The sequence below is a fragment of the Alexandromys fortis genome, unplaced genomic scaffold (assembly GCF_014885135.2).
Source record: "Alexandromys fortis isolate MF-2015 unplaced genomic scaffold, M_Fortis_MF-2015_v1.1 scaffold_29, whole genome shotgun sequence".
Taxonomy (NCBI): domain Eukaryota; kingdom Metazoa; phylum Chordata; class Mammalia; order Rodentia; family Cricetidae; genus Alexandromys; species Alexandromys fortis.
This window is the reverse complement of record NW_026067891.1, coordinates 5,332,958-5,350,732: the sequence shown is the minus strand read 5'-3', so window position 1 is coordinate 5,350,732 and position 17,775 is coordinate 5,332,958. Positions and strand designations below refer to the sequence as shown.

At 49.4% G+C, this 17,775-nt stretch overlaps 2 protein-coding genes across 3 annotated transcripts; both read left to right on the top strand.

Annotated features, from left to right (window-relative positions):
* The first annotated feature begins 781 nt into the window (after positions 1-781).
* Zscan10 (zinc finger and SCAN domain containing 10) lies at positions 782-6,919 on the top strand. Its single transcript, XM_050135117.1, has 5 exons — positions 782-1,287; positions 2,163-2,415; positions 2,592-2,656; positions 2,827-2,884; positions 5,098-6,919. Exons 1-5 carry the CDS (start codon positions 892-894, stop codon positions 6,654-6,656), a joined length of 2,331 nt encoding a protein of 776 aa, XP_049991074.1. The 5' UTR covers positions 782-891; the 3' UTR covers positions 6,657-6,919.
* A 6,237-nt stretch (positions 6,920-13,156) lies between these two features.
* On the top strand, positions 13,157-17,490 carry LOC126498492 (neurofilament heavy polypeptide-like). Of its 2 annotated transcripts, none has more exons than XM_050137204.1 (4): positions 13,157-13,308; positions 13,428-13,468; positions 15,321-15,428; positions 15,624-17,490. In XM_050137204.1, the coding sequence occupies exon 4, from the start codon at positions 16,540-16,542 to the stop codon at positions 17,239-17,241; it is 702 nt and encodes a 233-aa protein (XP_049993161.1). In that variant the 5' UTR covers positions 13,157-13,308; positions 13,428-13,468; positions 15,321-15,428; positions 15,624-16,539; the 3' UTR covers positions 17,242-17,490. The 2 variants fall into 2 exon arrangements, with proteins under 2 accessions (XP_049993161.1, XP_049993153.1); XM_050137196.1 differs by having other exon boundaries at positions 13,159-13,308; positions 16,615-17,490.
* Positions 17,491-17,775: the final 285 nt, after the last annotated feature.

Sequence of the window (17,775 nt, the reverse complement as noted above, 5' to 3'; positions counted from 1 at the left end):
CCCCTAGCCCCGGTTAGCCTAAAACTTCCTATGTAGCCTAGAATGACTGTGAACGTCTGCTCTTCTACCTCCAGTTCCTGGTTATAGACTGCCCCACTGTGCCCAGGGTACGCAGTACTGACTGGGGACTGAACCCAGAGGATTGTGTGTGCTAGGCAAGGACTCCCCCAACAGAATTATGTCCCCAGCCCTGTTTTTCTGCCCCTGTATGATTGCTCTGTTGGCTTCGCTGCTGCTGGGGGTCATCACTCCTGACAGCAGGAAAGGACTCCTCAGAAAGTCACATTTGATTTTGTAAAAAGATTTGACCATGCACTACATGTGTGCAGGGCCCTCTGGGACCAGAAGAGGGGGGCAGACCTCTTTAGAGCTGGAGGTACAGAGGACTGGGAATTGAGCCTGGATCCTCTGGAAGAGCAGTCAGTGCTCTTAACTGCAGAGCTTATCTTTCTAGACTCCCCCCCTTTTATTTTATTTATTTATTTACTTTTTTTTCCAGGTTTTTCTTTTTAGTTCTGGAACTCTGTATAGACCAGGTTGGCCTTGATCTCAATCTCATAGAGATTCTCTTACGCCTGCCTAGTAATGCTGGGATTAGGGAGGCGAGCCATCACGCCTGGCCCATATTTGTTTTTAATGCCTGCAACTCAGGTGGGAGTTAGCTTTCCTGCAGTATGTCTTGCTTTTGTGTCCCTACCCCACCCCCTTCTCCCCCTTATGTAGATAAGGCTGGCCTGGAATTCCTGATCCCTGTCTCTATATCCTGGGTTCTGGGAAAACAGGCACCTGCCTTCCTGCGGGAGATCTTATTTCAGGGTCTTCAGCTCCACAGGTGTGGGAAGCACCGAAGAAAGGAACTTAAGAGCGGTCTGGTTTGCGGAGGTGTGAAAGATGCTGGCAGAACCAGTCCCAGATGCTCTGGAACAAGAGCAGCTCGGAGCGGTGAAACTGGAGGAGGATGACTTGCCTGGCGAGGAGGACCCCAGAATAATAGAGGTCAGGCCTCGGCCAGAGGTGGCCCACCAGCTCTTCAGATGCTTCCAGTACCAGGAGGACATGGGGCCGCGGGCATCCCTGGGCCGGCTCCGGGAACTCTGCAACCACTGGCTGCGGCCGGCACTGCACACCAAAAAGCAGATTCTGGAGCTGCTGGTGCTGGAGCAGTTCCTGAGCGTCCTGCCCCCGCACGTGCTGAGCCGCCTGCAGGGCCAGCCACTCAGGGATGGAGAGGAGGTGGTACAGCTGCTGGAGGGTGTGCCCAAAGACTCCAGCCACGTGGGGCCGCTGGTGAGTTGGGGCTGGACCATAAATTGTAAGGGTGGGGCTGAGTGGACCGAAACCGGTTACCTCAAGAAGAAAGCTTTTCAAATTCCGCTTGTGTCCATCAGTGAGCAGAGCTGGGAACTGATGTCTTTCGGTGTGCTCTATCCAGAGAGCTGGTGTTTAGCAGGTAGCAGATTAAGATCAGAAAACAGAAAAACTGCCAGCTCACCTCCAGGCAGCAAGCAGGGGATGGAGGGTGCCAGCAAAAGCAGTCAATCACTCAGACTTAGGGCCATCCTGTGGTCACATTTCGTTTCTTTTTTCTTTTTAAGACAGCATCTCTCTAGGTAGCCCTGGCTGCCTGGAACTCTGTGCAGACCATTCTGGCTTTTAACACACAAAGAGCAGTCTCTGCCTCCTGAGTGCTGGGATTAAAGTCATTCTCCACCACACCCAGCCTCTGGGCGCTTTTCTGATGCTTGTTGGGTCTTGAGTCTCTCTCATTATCATTCCTGTCCTCTTTTTTTGTTCTGCTGATGTCCGGCCCTGGGTGCTTCCTAGAACATTGCATCTAGTTAGTTTCCGCTGCTATCAGCCCTGTACTCCGGAGGCCTCTGAGCCATCACGAGTGTTAACTTGGAACGAACTGTTAAAAGTGTGTGCGAGCTAAACTATTAATAGCATGCACGTGTAGATTCCTTTCCACAGTATGAAGTACAAGTGTGTTCTTATAAAGTAGACTATAGAAGCGCCCCTTCTGTCCTCTGTCCCCTGTTGCATCGCTAACCCATTCTTACCCTCTTAGCTGTGACTCTCCCTGTGTCTCTGTCCTGGCCTGGTAGACTCAGTAGTCTCTCTCACGCAGCCTGGCTGCCCCCTAAGACAGATGTCTTCAACAGGACTTTAGCTTCAGTGCCGGAAAGAATGCCCCTGCAGACATCGTCTCAGAGGGGCAGCAGAGCCCTTCCCAGGTCCCCAGCCAAAGCCCTAAAAGGGAGCTGCCCTTGGAAGAGACTCCAGCCCTGCACTCGTTGAACGAATTACCCCCATCTCAGCCAGTTCCCACCAGACCTGCTGAACCTGAGGAGTGGAGACTTGCACCAAGTTCAAATTGGCCAGTGAGCCCAGAGCCCCAGGACCCACCAGAAAGCCGTGAGGACTTGGTGTCCTGGGAGGCTGGAGGTGTGGGTGGGGCTGTAGGCTGGGGAGTGTGCGGTGGGAGAATGTCGGGATAGCTTCATGGTCTCGGAAAATGGGTGGTCATGTCTTTAAAGCCACATAGCTGGCAACACTTCTAACAGCCTTGTCTTCCTCTCTTATGCTGTCAGATCCTTCCCAGGGCCCCTCATGGCTTGAGGAGAATTCCAGAGACCAAGAGCTGGCAGCTGTGTTGGTAAGCTGAGCCGATTCCTGTCACAGGTCTTTCTCGGGCCCCACAATATTCTCTACCTTCTACCTTTTAGCCGTCCATGTTTCCTCCTATTTAACCCCAGAAAGTGATTCCACTTCACGAAGGCCACAGAGCCTGTTCCTCACGCAGAGGGGTCTCGGCTCTCATTGCAGGAGTCCCTTACCTTTGAGGACACCTCAGAGAAGAAAGCCTGGCCTGCAAACCCTCTTGGTAAGCTCCTCCACAGTCATGGTTACTGAATGCTCTTTGCTCACGGTTCCAGATAGCATCTGACTTTCTAACCTTTCGATGCTGACTAAGTCTTTGGTTTTGTTCATCTATTTGTTTAGTGGTCCTCAGAACCAGATCTCCCCTTTCCCCTTTTTTCTGACAGCTCCTGCTCTGTGTGTCTGCTTTTTGTTGTTTTTTTTTATGATTTATTTAATTTTATTTTATGTGTATTGGTGTGAAGGTGTCAGATCTTGTGGAACTGCATTTTCAGATAGTTGTGAGCTGCCATGTGGGTGCTGGGAATTGAACCCAGGTCCTCTGGAAGAGCAGTCAGTGCTCTTAACTGCTGAGCCATCTCTCCAGCCCCTGTTGTTTTGTTTTTATTTTTGTTTGTTTTTTTGAGACAGAAGGTTTCTCTGTGTAGCCCTGGCCGTCCTAGAACTCACGCTATAGACCAGACTGGCCTCGAACTCACAAAGATCCACCTGCTTCTGCCTCCCAAATGCTGGGATTAAAGGTGTGCACCACCACTGCCAGGCTAAGCAGTTGTTATTCCTAGATATGGTCTTATTATGATTTTGACTCAAGATCCTCTTGCCTCTGTCACCTGAGTGCTGGGACTAGAGAGGCCTGCATGGCTACACCCATATGTCTCCTTATTTTGAGCCTTAAAATAGATATTGAAGGGCTGCAGTGTGGCTCAGTGTTAGAGTCCTTCCCTAGCACGCGAAAGGCTCTAGGATCAGTCACCCTAACAAAAAAGGTGTGGGTGCCAGAGAGATGACTCAGCACTTAGGAGCACTGGCTGATCTTCCAGAGGACCCTAGCTCAATTTCCAGCACCCCCATAATGGCTCACAACTGTCTGCAACTAATTCTGGGGGGAGCTGAGGCCCTCTCCTGGCCACCATGGATACTGCATGCTTGTGTTACAAGTACAAGTATGTGTGCAGAATACTGATACACAAAAAACTGAGGGGGAAAAGTGGTCAAGAAATGGACTACTAGTGGATATGAGAGAGTCCTGATTGTTGAATGACATTGTAAATATATTTAGTGGGCCTAAGTTGTACACTTTAAAAGGATGTGGTGGAGCCAGGCATGGTGTGTGATGTGATCCCAGCATTTGGGAGTCTGAGGTGGTGGGATCCCTAGTAGCAGGCAATATGGAGACTGAGAAACAGCAGGAAGCGGGGAGCAGAGAACAAAGACTTTTTAAGTTGTTTGTTTGGTTTTGGTTTTTAGGTTTTTTTTTTTTTAAATATTTATTTATTTATTATGTATACAATATTCTGTCTGTGTGTATGCCTGCAGGCCAGAAGAGGGCACCAGACCCCATTACAGATGGTTGTGAGCCACCATATGGTTGCTGGGAATTGAACTCAGGACCTTTGGAAGAGCAGGCGATGCTCTTAACCTCTGAGCCATCTCTCCAGCCCCCTGGTTTTTAGTTTTTTTGAGACAGGATTTCTCTACATAACAGCTCTGGCTGTCCTAGCTCTGTAGACCAGGCTGGCCTCGAACTCACAGAGAATGCTACTTCCCTCTGCCTCCTAAGTGCCGGGATTAAAGGCGTGCACCGCCACCACCTAGTGATCAAAGACATTCTTATTTGTCCTCAGACTGCCCATCCCAGCTTTACAGGATCCTGGGTTTCTTTCTACTTCTGTACCCACCAGGTTCTGATGAGGCCTAGTAGTTCTTTCAGAAAGACCCAATTGATAACTCGGTGCTGCCACCACCACCTTCTCTTCCTTCCTTTTCCTTCTCCACCTTTTCCTCCTCTTTTTCCTCCTCTTCCTCCTCTTTTCTTCTCTACCTCCTCCTTCTCTTCTTTTTTTAAACACATTTATTTATTTATTATGTATACAATATTCTGTCTGTGTGTCTGCCTGCAGGCCAGAAGAGAGCACCAGACCCCATTACAGATGGTTGTGAGCCACCATGTGGTTGCTGGGAATTGAACTCAGGACCTTTGGAAGAGCAGGCGATGCTCTAAACCGCTGAGCCATCTCTCCAGCCCCCCCCCCTTCTTTTCTTCTTGGTTGTCCTCATTTTGTGAGGCAGGGTCTGTCTATGTAGTCGTGGCTGTTCTGGAACTATGTAGAGCAGGCTTGCAGCCAACTCAGACATCTGCCTGCCTCTGTCTCCTAAGTTGCTGGAGTTAAGGTGCTCACCACCATTTCCAGCTCTCTGCGTTTGCTTCTTTCCTAGGACTTACGAGCAGAATGCCTGACCAGGAGGAACTTAAAGCTGAAGAACCTAAATCGACTATCTGGCCTGTCATCATTTTATCCGAGTCCCAGGCAGAGGGCCCTGGAGTCACAGTAGAGCCTCCGTCCCAGACAGCAGAGCAGGAGGCAAGCGGTGCTGGTTGGGGAGGGACCCCTGCTGACAGCAGTGAAGTTGTGGAGGTCAGAGTAGGCGCCCCGGAGTCCGAGACAGAGCCGCAGTTTATCTGCACGGAGTGTGGAGTCAGCTTCCTGCAGCTGTCCGGCCTTCAGGCCCACCAGCTACAGGCCCACCCGGGCTCTCAATCTCAGCCAAGCTCTCGTTCCTTCCGATGTCTGTGGTGCGGAAAGACTTTTGGGCGCAGCTCCATCCTCAAGCTGCACGTGCGCATACACACAGATGAGAGACCCCATGCCTGTCACCTCTGCAGCCACCGCTTCCGCCAGAGCTCACACCTGGCGAAGCACTTGCTAACGCATTCCTCGGAGCCTGCCTTCCGATGTGCTGAGTGTGACCAGGGCTTCCAGCGTCGCTCCAACCTCATGAAGCACCTGCTGGCACATTCCCAGGAACAAAATCCCACACCAGACCCAGAAGGCAAGACGAAAGTGTCAGAAAAGGCAGTCGTCCTCTGTTCCCACTGCGGGCAGACCTTCCAACGGCGCTCTAGCTTAAAGCGTCACCTGCGGATTCATGCGAAGGGCAAGGATCGGCAGTCCTCGGAAGACCCCGGCAGCCCTAGCTCTCGCCAGGAGAGCAAGCCCTATGTGTGTAGCGACTGTGGCAAGGCCTTCCGACGAAGCGAGCACCTGATGAGCCACAAGCGAGTCCATACCGGCGAACGACCCTTTTCCTGCCAGGTCTGTGGCCGCTGCTTCACCCAAAGTTCCCAGCTGATCAGCCACCAGCAGGTGCACACAGGTGAGAAGCCTCACGCTTGTCCCCAGTGCAACAAACGCTTTGTGAGACGTGCGAGCCTTGCCCGCCATCTGTTGACCCACGGTGGCCTCCGGCCTTACCACTGTGCCCAGTGTGGCAAAAGCTTCAGCCAAATGCAAGACCTGACTCGCCACCTGCTCAGCCACACAGGAGAGAAGCCCTGCCGATGCAGCGAGTGCGGAGAGAGGTTCAGCCAGAGTGCCCACCTGGCACGCCACCAACGCATCCACACCGGGGAGAAGCCCCACGCCTGTGACACCTGTGGTCACCGCTTCCGCAACAGCTCCAACTTGGCCCGCCACCGCCGCAGCCACACGGGCGAACGGCCCTACAGCTGCCCAACCTGCGGCCGCAGTTTCCGGCGCAATGCGCACCTGCAGCGCCACCTGGTCACACACACCACATCCAGGCAAGAGATGGAAGAACCCCAGGAATGCCCGGAGTGTGGCAAGAGCTTCAGTCGCAGCTGCAACTTGCTGCGCCATCTGATGGTTCACACAGGCGCAAGGCCTTACTCCTGTGCGCTGTGTGGCCGTGGCTTCAGCCGCAATTCGCACCTACTGCGCCACCTGCGAACCCACGCCCGGGAGACGCTGTACTAGCTTCACCCATGCTCCGGCAGCCTTGTTCTATACGCACCTCCCTGAATGAGTAAGAGTCCCTGTGAACGTCCCCTTCACACATGCCTCCTCTTGGTTCCTCCACGTTCTGCGTCCCCACCTTTGACCTCTTTTCCCTGACCTTACGAATGTGTTTTCGGATGCTTTAAGTAAAGTTACCTTCTCAAAATCGGTCCTTCTAATCTTTCTTTTTTTATTATTATTATTATTTTTTGAGACAGGGTCTTTCTTTTGTCCTATAGCTGAGAGTGATCTCAAATTTCTGGTCTTCTTGCCTTTATCTTCTGAGTAAACGTTTGGGTTCTAGATATGCCATGCATATGGTTTATGCAGGGCCGAGTATCAAAACTAGGACCTTCAAGGCAAACACTCAACCAAATGAACTGCATCTCCCCTGTTGAGGAGACAAGAGTCTCCTATGTCAGACAAGAGTCATAGTGCTGAGCTGTCCTCTTCTGGCTTCTAAGCAAGACCAGCAAAGTCCCATCAATCACCACATTCCCACACCCCCACCCCGTGACACGGTTCCTTCCTGTCTTTCTGACTTCAGAAGGTCCTCTAGCGGGCTGAAGAGGTGAGGGTGCCGAGAGTAACAGACAACTGAGGGAAGGAAGTCCAGCACAGTCACCCTCGGCTTTCCTCAGGCATCTTTCTGAAATCGGTGTCCCCCACATCACATCTCAGGCTCCTGTGGCTAGTGGAACTCACTAAGATAGAATCTAGGGTGAGACGGGGGTGTCCTTGGAAACTTGGTGTGGAGCCTTTGTAACATTCCCAAACTGAACAATGCAAGCTGTTGGCAAGGCAGACCGGCTATCTATTGAGATCAGCTAACCGCCCACAATCCTCTAATTCAGTGCTGGTCTGGACATTGGCCCTATGCCTGGGTATTACACATCGGGAAGTCTTAGCTGCCTCCTTGCCTGTAAGTCAGGTGACTTAGAGTAAAAACAGTATAAGAAAAAGGAAGAAGCCAGAAGTTTGACTCTAGAATTTCTGTCACGGGCGTTTCAAGGAAAAGGCTGTATATTTTGGGTTTTTTTAATGGTGGATTTCACAACATAATGTTATTTCATGGCAGGAACTAAGTTCCACCCAGAGCTCTGCACCAAGAGCTGACCATAAATAACGGGGAAAGTATAAACTGTGTGTGTGTGGTGCATGTGTGGGCGCCCGTGTGCGTGTGCATGTACATGGGTATCAAACCTAGGACTCCACATGCTGAATCTGTGCTTCACCAGTGAGATGCTCTGCAACCGTGTGGTGACCCGTAGGCCCAGTCAGCAGCAATCTCCCAGCTCTGCACAAGGTTCAGCCCCCAGAGGTTGGGAAGGTTAGGAAGTGGCCATGGGCCTGGTTGTCACAGATGCTTTTCTTTCATTAGCGGTCCTGGAGAAGGAAACTTCAAACAGAAAGGATTAGTTCGCTAAGAGCCTAGGAGGGCGCACACACAGGGTTAAGCTGTGTCTATCAAGATAAATGCCAAGCATGCTGGGTTGTTGAAGGGGACAGAGCCTGAGATGCATCCTTCCAAGGGAGGGAGGGCCTGGCTTGGTGACTAACAACGCTTGAGGGACAGACTGGTGACAGAGGAAGAGTCCAGCCTGAGTGACATAGAAGACCTCGTCTGAAAGGTGAACCAAGGACAGGAAAAGCACACATCTAGAGCACGCATCTGGAGCACACGTCTAGAACGCACATCTGGAGCAGATGTCTAGAGTACGCGTCTGGAGCACACATCTGGAGCACACATCTAGAATGCACGTCTGGAGCAGATGTCTAGAGTACGCGTCTAGAGCACACGTCTGGAGCACGCATCTGGAGCACACATCTGGAGCACACATCTAGAACGCACGTCTGGAGCACACATCTAGAACGCACATCTAGAACGCACATCTGGAGCACGCGTCTAGAGTACACATCTAGCATGCATAAGGCCCTGGACTCAGTTCTCAGAACTGTCAGAAAACGAACCAAACTGAAACAGCAGGAACAAACAAGTGGCTCGTGCTTGGAATCTCCACACCTGGGATGCAGGGGGATCTTGAGTTTGAGGGCTGTGCTGCATGACAAGATCCTGCCTAAATTTTGTCCTAGTGCCGCACGCCTTTAATCCCAGCACTCAGGAAGCAGAGGAAGTGTGCAGGAGCAGTCTGGTTTACACAGAGAGTTCAGGACAGCCAGGGCCACATAGAAAAACTCTGAATAGATAGATAGATAGATAGATAGATAGATAGATAGATAGATAGATAGATAGATAGATAGATAGATAGATAGATAGAAACAACTAATTAAATTTAAGGCAAAAAAGCAAAGAGGCCCTGGAGAGATAGCTCAACAGTCACCAGTTAAGAGCACTGACTACTGCTCTTTCAGAGGACCCAAGTTCAATTCCCAAAACTTACATGGTGCTAATTGTAGCGAGCTGCCTGGTGTCACACCTGATGGAGATGTATAATCAACTCCTGAGATGGCTAAGGCCTGACCTATGCTATGATAACGCAATGATCATCAGCTGCCTGCATATGCATGGGCCTATGGGCAATGCCCACCTGGCGATCCAGGATTGGCAGCCCATGCCTACTTAAGGGCTGGGAGAGAGGAGAGAGAGGGTAGAGAGGGAGGGTAGAGAGAGGGAAAGAGAAGGAGAAGGAGAAAAATTATTGTGAATAAAGTCCTGAAAACTGCTGCAAGAAGAGCTCCGGGTGTTGCGTTTTTCCTTGCGGGACAAGGGTGGACGCGACAGCTAACATCTGTCTCTAACTCTAATACCAGGGAATCAGCCTTCTGACTTCCAAGGTTACTGTATACATGATATACACATATACAAAATAAATATTACAGAACAATAAATCCAAGGAAGGTCTCTCACACACAACCATCTGGGGGTGGAGGGAGGCAGATTGGGAATTCAGGGCCTATCTCTGTCTGCTACATAGGGAGTTTGAGACCAATCTAGTTCCTGTCTTTAAGAACAACAAAGCCAGGCAGTAGTGGCACACACCTTTAATCCCAGCACTCAGGAGGCAGAGGCAGGTGGATCTCTGAGTTCAGGGAAGGGAGGTGCTTGATCCACCACCAATGTAAGAGATTGAGTTTCTTATTTTCCTTGAGTTTAGATTTCCTCAGTTTGATCTATTCACACAGTGAAATAGTTCAGAAGGGGCAGCTCCACGTGACTTCATTTCAACAGGTCTATGTGTTCATACTCCCAGAAATGTCACCTCCAAATAAGGAATGATGCTTGATGGCTACAACTGCTTTTGTGCATGCATGTATGTATGCATGCATGTAGGAATGTATGTATTTGTGCATGTATGTATGTGCTTTGAACAGGGACTCTCTATATAACCCTGGTTGTTCTGGAATTCACTATGTAGACCAAGCTAGCCTTGAATTCACAGAGATCCTCCTGCCTCTGCTTCCTGAATGGAGAATTAATGGCGTGCGCCACCAGCCCCAGCTGTTTGTGCTGTTATAATCTAGGGGAAGAACCTTGCCCCCAGCTGTCACACCAAATGGTGCACCTCTCCACATTTTCCCTAGAGCCTGACCCCACAGCACCGCTGGTGCTCCACACTTTTCCTTGACCGTTTTCTGGACGCAGGCTGTCACTTTCTATTGAAGTTTTAGCTACATTGCTTCCAAACCAATGCTCTGACAAACATTAGAAGCTAGTTTCTTTTTTTTTTTTTTTTTGGTTTTTGGTTTTTGAAGAGTTTCTCTGTAGCTTTGGAGCCTGTCCTGGAACTAGCTCTTGTAGACCAGGCTGGTCTCAAACTCACAGAGATCCACCTGCCTCTGCTTCCCGAGTGCTGAGATTAAAGGTGTGCGCACCCGAGGACAGCTTCACTTTAGGAAGCTATGGTGAGCCATTCAAGACGGGATGATTTCATCTCTACCAATAATGTTACTGGGGAGATTTTTCTCCCTTCAGTGACCCAGGGCAGAGTCACGGAGTGACACCACAGCCACCGCCAGCCTCAGCAATATGTTAAAGGGACAAAGCCAGAGAGGTGACAAGGTCGTCGTCGTCACACTTCTCAGGGATTTTCATTACGGTGCTCACAGTGCGGCAGTGTACAGTAAAAGGGCCAAGGAAAAACACCCTGCCCGTGACTTGATCCCAGGAACAGGGCTTGAATTCCCACCAATCCCTGAGCTCACCCCAGAGTCAGGCTATAAAAGCCCCCCAATCCCAAGACACCCTGGAAAGCTCCACCGCCCCCCCACCCCCAAAAAAATCCTATAAAGGCTGTACCCTGTCCCATTTGCTGCTGTTTCTCTCCCAAGGCAGCCACCCTCCTGGATTCTTCCCTCCCAGTAAATGTCTTGAGTGAGGTTTGTTGTGTGGTGTGACATTTTCACAGAGGGAGGGAAGCCCAGCTGTAACAACTTTTGGGAATGAAGTAGAACCATAACCCTTTCCCTGGGGAAACCTTACTTTAGTGGAGCAGAATTGTTACACTGGTATTTAAGCAGAATCGTTAGACTTCCATTGGGAAAACCAGTTTCTCTTAGCAGCCAAAAAATAAAAAAAAATTTTTTTTCTATTCTTGGTTTTTCAAGCCAAAGTTTCTCTGTGTAGCTTTGGAGCCTGTCCTGCTGTCCCGGAACTCACTCCGTAGACCAGGTTGACCTTGAACTCACAGAGATCCGCCTGCCTCTGCCTCTTGAGTGCTGGGATTAAAGGTGTGCACCAACACTGCCTGGTGCAGCCAGAAATTTTAAGTAGAACATAATTTACAGGATGCAGACTCTGCTTATTTTACATCTGTCTTTTTAAAATATCACTTTGCTCACTTTTCAATGACTTTATTATTTTAAAACTATATTGTTAGAGACATACATGGATCTAATCTAGAAAAAGTAGAAAAAAATCTAGAGAAAGACAAGATCTCCTGAGTAAATTGGGAGCATGGGGACTTTAGAAGAGGGTTGAAGGGGAGGGGAGAGACAGGGAATAGTGATGGACTATCCAGATCTCAGAAAAATACCTCAGAATTCAGGCCATGGCAGAAAAGGGGCCGGAGAACCTACTTAGATGAGGAGAGAGCCCAGGCTGCCTTCACTCGTCTTGAGGGCCATTCTGTTTCTACTGACTGGCATTGCTGTGTCTACTGCTTCCACCTCTGTGACAGTTTGAATGCAATTGTGTAGACAGAAGTTTCTCTGTGTGTGTGTCCGTCCCATAGCCATTCAGGCCCAAAGAAACACACAGGTGCTTATATAAATTGTAAACTGTTTGACCTATTAGCTCAGACTTATTATTAACTAGTTTTTACAACTTAAATTAATCCATAATTTTTGTCTATGTTTAGCCATGTGGCTTAGTACCTTTTCTCAGTGAGGCATTCTCATATCTTGCTTCCTCTGCTTCTCGATGACAACTGTGTCTCTCTGCCTTTCCTCTTCTCAGAATTCTCCTAGTCTGGTTGCCCCACCTATACTTAATGCCTAACTACTGCCAATTGGCGTTTTATTAAACTAATATGAGTGACAAATCTTTACAGTGTAGAAAAACATAATCCCATAACATAAGTGTCCCCATAAGGTCATAGGGAGTGGCACTATTAGGAGGTGTGGCTTTGTTGGAGTAGGTATGTCCTTGTTGGAAGAAGTGTGTCACTGTGGGAGCTTTGAGTCTCTTTTACTCAAGCTTCCCTCAGTGTGACAGACGATTTTCTGTTGCCTACAAGATGTAGGACTCTCAGCTACTTTGCAAGCATCATGTCTGCCTACAAGTTGCCGTGCTCCCCGCCATGATATGGACTGAACCTCTGAGCTGCAAGTGAGCCAGTTCAAAATAAATGTTTCCCTTTATAAGAGTTGTCATGGTTGCCAGGCAGTTGTGGTATGCATCTTTAATCCCAGCACTTGGGAGGCAGAGGCAGGTGAATCCTTGTGAGTTTGAGGCCAGCCTGGTCTACAGAGCTAGTTCCAGGACAGCTAGGACTGTTGCAGAGGGAAACCTGGTCTCGAAAAACAAAACAAAACAAAACAAACAAACAAACAAAAAAGAGTTGCCATGCTCATGATGTCTCTTCACAGCAATAGAAACCCTAACTAAGACAGCCTCCCAGACCTCTAGCCCCAAAGGTCTACTCCAGTGCCTGACAGGTTCTGCCTCCTCTCCTCATCCATCAGCTGCAGCAAGAGCTCCTCAGGGTTCTAGAAGGGTGCAGTGCCCTTGCACATACCTGGTTAGGTTTTCCCTCTGACCCACACACCCTTTTTCTTGTTTCTTTTCAGCACGGGGACAGCACACTGTGTGTCCCACACTAAAGAAAGCAGTCTGAATTCAGCTATATCCCCATCTTTCCCTGCTGCCCTGAAGAGGGGTGAGCCCCTGTGCTCTGACTCAGTTTCCTGGCCTCTGTAGTGGGTCAAGGTGCCTCTCTTGTCTTCAATCTGCTTCAGTGTGCTTCTGTCTGTTTCACTTTCCCTTCCCCTTCCACTTTTTCTCCTCTGAGGGAATTTCCTACCCAGAGAAGCTCCACCTTTCCTTCTTCCCTCCTCTGGAATCAGAACAGCCAGGGTCTTCCTTCCAGGCAGACATCAGCCACCCTTTGCACTGGGAGGACAAGAAGGGGAAGGTGACAGTCTTAGTGGAGATCAGAACCCTGCGGACAAGGTCAGTAGCAGACATCCTACTAGAGGGAGTTGGGCCTCCATTCCTGAGGTCCATGACTCTCTGGGCTAGTGTCCAGGAAGTTACTAATGCATGTCCCCTCCTCTGTTCCTCTCAAACAGGCTTCGACCCTGACCCTTGCTGAGCTATGGGTGGCACTGAGGTGAGTGAGAGGAGGTAGTGGGCTGGGTGTTGTCTCCCTCAGTTCTCCTTGGACAAAGCCCACTCTTTAGTCAGGAGACTAATGAGTCTCTCCAGATGTGCTGCTCACCTGGCGACTGCTCTGCTGTCACTGTCCTGTCCTAACTGCTGGAGCCCAGCTTTGGCGGGTGTTCTGGTCCCAAGGAGGATGTGGAGTCAGCTGGGGGGAAGGTGGAGACTCAAAAGAATCTGAGGGTGAATCGGGATGGCGTTCCGCGCGTTTCTTAAGGAAAGACTACACCGTTTATACTCTATAGTTGCACATAGGATTAAACAGGAGAAAGGGGGATGTGGACTGCAGTGTGGCTTGGGACCAGGGATGGAGAACGCTAGTGTTGACTTTGACAACTTACATATTAATGAAGGGTCAAAGTTCCTCTTGCCAGAGATAGGAAAGTCTCCTTTTTATTAGCAAACACTAACTTTCTTCTAGCCTCTGAAAGAATGTGATTTTTTTTGTCTAAATGCCTGACCTTGGAAAAAAAGGACTCTCTTGGGAGATCAGACAAGATTAAAGAATATGATATTATAGAATATGGCACCTTTTGTGTGGCTTAGTTTATCCAATTAACAAAAGCTTAAAAGTGAGCAAAGATGAGGCCAGATATATATTTCTGTAAACCTGAGAAGACCTTTAGAATTTATAAGTCCTGATTATCAAATATGCCTTATTCATCAAGCAAATGTTATTTATCTAAATTTTCTAGCAGCCTGGGGTTAACTTGTACAGGAGTAGACAGTTATCACACTTTGTGGTTCTAGAGCGGTGGGTTTTTTTTTTCCAAGAAAGTCTTTTGTTTAGAGAGCCTGCCATTTTATATATCTTTATCCTTCAAGTCCAAACAAAATTTCCCAAAGGAAATTGTGTAAGGGAATTCCCATAACACACAGTGGAATCAGTAGGAACGAAAGTGAAAGGGCATTGGAGAACAACGATCCCCAAATCAAAATGCTGGAACCTTGTCAAGCAGAAATAGTTGGTCACAAATATGGAACACACTCCAGACAGGGATAATTCTAGACTGGAGGACTGGGGCGTGATTGTCTGAGGTTGAGAAAAGGAACTGAGTTACACCGGATGACCAGCAGGAATAGAGTTAACAAATGAGAATAGCTTGGTGGTGATGGCGCACACCTTCAATCCCAGCACTTGGGAGGCAAAGGCTGTCGGATCTCTATGATTTCAAGTACAGCCTGGTCTAGAGAGTGAGTTCCTGAACAGGAAATGCTACACAGAGAGAGCCTGTCTCAAAAACAAACAAAACACACACACACACACACAGAAAAAAGAAAAAGAAAAAGAAAGAAGAAAAGAAAATGAGGATAGAGGACAGACTGGTCAGTTACTTACCAGGTCATTTGTCCCCACTGGAAAAAATGATCCCTTGTTCTGAGTGTGGCTGGACTCACTTGTGATCACAGTGCACCCGTGACTGAGGCAGGACTTCCGTGGTTTCAAGACCAGGCTGGCTCCATAGTAAGTTCCCAGCTGGCCTGATTTCCATCACTGCTCCACAAAAAGGGAGAGCAATGCCCTCCTCTCCAACACAGGTCCTCTGTCTAAATGCAAACTGAAAGTCAGCCCTGTGTGTGGACTCTCATGTCCAGTGAGCTCTGGCCTCTTGAAGAGGGAAATTTAGGACAGGGACCCTAGGAAAGGGCTGTGTGTCTGTGGGACTGTGCTCAGGATTCTGACCTCTCTCCCCACAACACTCACAGATGTGAGGTGGCCTCAGGAGGTTCAGGACCCGGAGAGTCAGACCCTGGGCTTAGCAACTTGAGCCATTGGCCCTGAGCAGTCTCTCTTCCCACAGGACTCTCCTTCCCTCTCCTCAGATGTGGAGCAGCCTGAAAAACACAGACACCAAGGTTTCTCCGACAGCTTTCCAGAGGCTGCGAATCCAGAGACTCAGAGGCTGCAGGTAATCTTTGGGGATAAGATGCAGAGATTGTTCCAAACATCGCTGGTCGGGGTGCTAGATTCCGGGGTCTTGGAAGCGATCTGAGCCGGCACATCTGGAGATGCTCATCACAAGTTTCTGTGCAGTGGCATCTGTAGGACAGGCTGGAGGGTGGCAAAGGTCACAGAAGGAGCAGAGTGCTTCCTATTTCCACAGGTAAAAGACGATCCCTGGGACAGCGAAGGTGCACATTGGCAAGGCTGTTCTGCAAGTGGCTCCAGAGTACTGTTGACCCTTGTCCTTCTGTGGTGCTGAGGAGGTTCTGGCCCTCCTGGCGCCCAAGAAGAAGGAGGATCTGGCAGCATGATCCCACCTCTGTGTCTCATCACATTCACATCTGTATTTAGACAGATGCTTTGATAAACACCCTTGGCAGCCCAGATGTGGTGGCATGCCTCTTTAATCCTACAACTCGGGGGGCAGTGGCAGGCAGCTGTGAACTCAAAGTCAGCCAGGTCTACATAATGAGTTTCAGGCAAGCCAGAGCTTCACTGTGAGACAACACAGATGTGAAAAGTGAGAGAGAGAGAGAGAGAGAGAGAGAGAGAGAGAGAGAGAAGAAAGACAGGATTCTTTTGTCTACAGCAAAAATTGGCTATGTAGAGCAGGTACTTACTGACTCTCTCCTGTAATTCCTGAATTCTGAATGCTGAGGCAGGAAGGTGACTGTAAACCCTAAGCAAGCTGGTCTACAGAGTCAATTCAGGAAAGTAACAGTCTCAAAAAAAGTATAGAATCAATTTAACAAAGAAACATAAGGTACCAGACTGTTGAATTTGCCCTCAGATTCTAGGTTTATGTCCCAACAGCCTCAGCCTCCTACTCCTGTTCTTTGGTTGGAGAAAGTTGTCCCGGCTCAGTGAGGAAGCTGCGTTCTCAGGCTTGCCCATGCGTCACGCACAGACTCCTGCAGCTCACGAACTTCTCAGTTTGCAGCCATGCTAGGTTATGGGACACAGAAGAAAGTCATGGAGACTGATGGAGGTGTCCACACACTACAGCACATTGAGAACAGGGCAGGGATCCCAGGCTAACTAGCCTGTAATCCTAGCTGGTGCCATTTAAGGGGATTATGAGGTCTGGAAAGAGGGTTTGGGGAACCAAAGTGAAGATCCCGGCTTTAAACCTTGTGATCTCTTCCTACCAGAGTCTGTCTGACATCACTGGGGAAGTGGAGACCAGAACTGAAGCTGAGAAGATCCTAGCCCAGGCCGAGGACATCCATGTCCAGGCGGAGTTGAACAGAGCCCAGACTGAGGAGATCCTAGCCCAGGCTGAGGAGATCCTAAGACAGGCTAGTACGATCCTAGTCCAAAGTCAGTTGACCCAAGTCCAGTCTCAGATGATCAGAGCCCAGGCTGAGGAGGTGCTAGCCAAGGTTGAGGAGATTGTAGACCAGGCTGAGGAGATCATAGACCTGGCTAAGGAGATCCCAGGCCAAGCTGAGGAGATGCTAACCAAGGTTGAGGAGATCGTAGACCAGGCTGAGGAGATCATAGACCCGGCTGAGGAGATCCCAGGCCAGGCTGAAGAGATCCCAGGCCAGGCTGAGGAGATCCCAGGCCAGGCTGAGGGCACCCCAGCTAAGGATCAGAACAAAGACCAGGATCAGAACAAAGACCAGACCGAAGAGGAACAAGCCAAGGACAACCAGAAGAGCCATGATAAGCCTGGAATTCTAAAACGGATTTGGCTCAAAATCCAGGATTTCATAAAGAAGCAAAAAGAAAAATTTAATGCCATGCTTAAGTTTGTTATGCTACAGTTCAGTTGAAGGAAAATTTTCGTGTCTTTGTCATTTATGCCGAGCCAGACACTACACTCTGCTTTATGAGAATTCAAGAAACATTACTCAACTGAAGCCATCCAAACAGGCGTAGGTAACAGTGCAGAGCCTGCCGTCCCCTAACGTCTTGCACAGAATGTCCTCAAGACCCTTTGTATTGTCTACTCTGACCCTCAGGCCCCTGTGTCACCTGTTCCCTGCATGTCAATTCTGTTCCTCTTGTCCCGTGTTCCTTAATAAAAGTCGTTTTAAAGGAATCAAGCATTTGTCTGGAATCTTCTCTGACGGGCAGCCAGTAGGTCTATCTGGGAACCCACTGCAAAGTTCCTCCTTTGGAAGGTTACATCGTCTCCACTGTGTGCACCCTGGGACACTGGTCACTATGCAGTACCGCCTTGTGGTGGACTCCTGATAGAGAACTGCACTCGGGCACATAGTCGGTGTTCCGTGATCCCTCAGTGTGGGGCCAGCACGTTGAGACCTGTGGAGCTGCAGTCAGCCTATCCGCTGTCTGTGTCATAG

What these genes read in the sequence shown, in the direction of transcription:
- LOC126498492 (XM_050137196.1), top strand. An exon ending in CAGAGACTCAGAGGCTGCAG is followed by an intron (nt 15,429 to 16,614) that starts GTAATCTTTGGG and finishes TCTTCCTACCAG; the next exon opens with AGTCTGTCTGACATCACTGG.
- Zscan10 (XM_050135117.1), top strand. Translation starts at nt 892, where the DNA reads ATGCTGGCAGAACCAGTCCCAGATGCTCTGGAACAAGAGCAGCTCGGA. An exon ending in CCAGCCACGTGGGGCCGCTG is followed by an intron (nt 1,288 to 2,162) that starts GTGAGTTGGGGC and finishes TGTCTTCAACAG; the next exon opens with GACTTTAGCTTCAGTGCCGG. An exon ending in CCAGGACCCACCAGAAAGCC is followed by an intron (nt 2,416 to 2,591) that starts GTGAGGACTTGG and finishes TTATGCTGTCAG; the next exon opens with ATCCTTCCCAGGGCCCCTCA.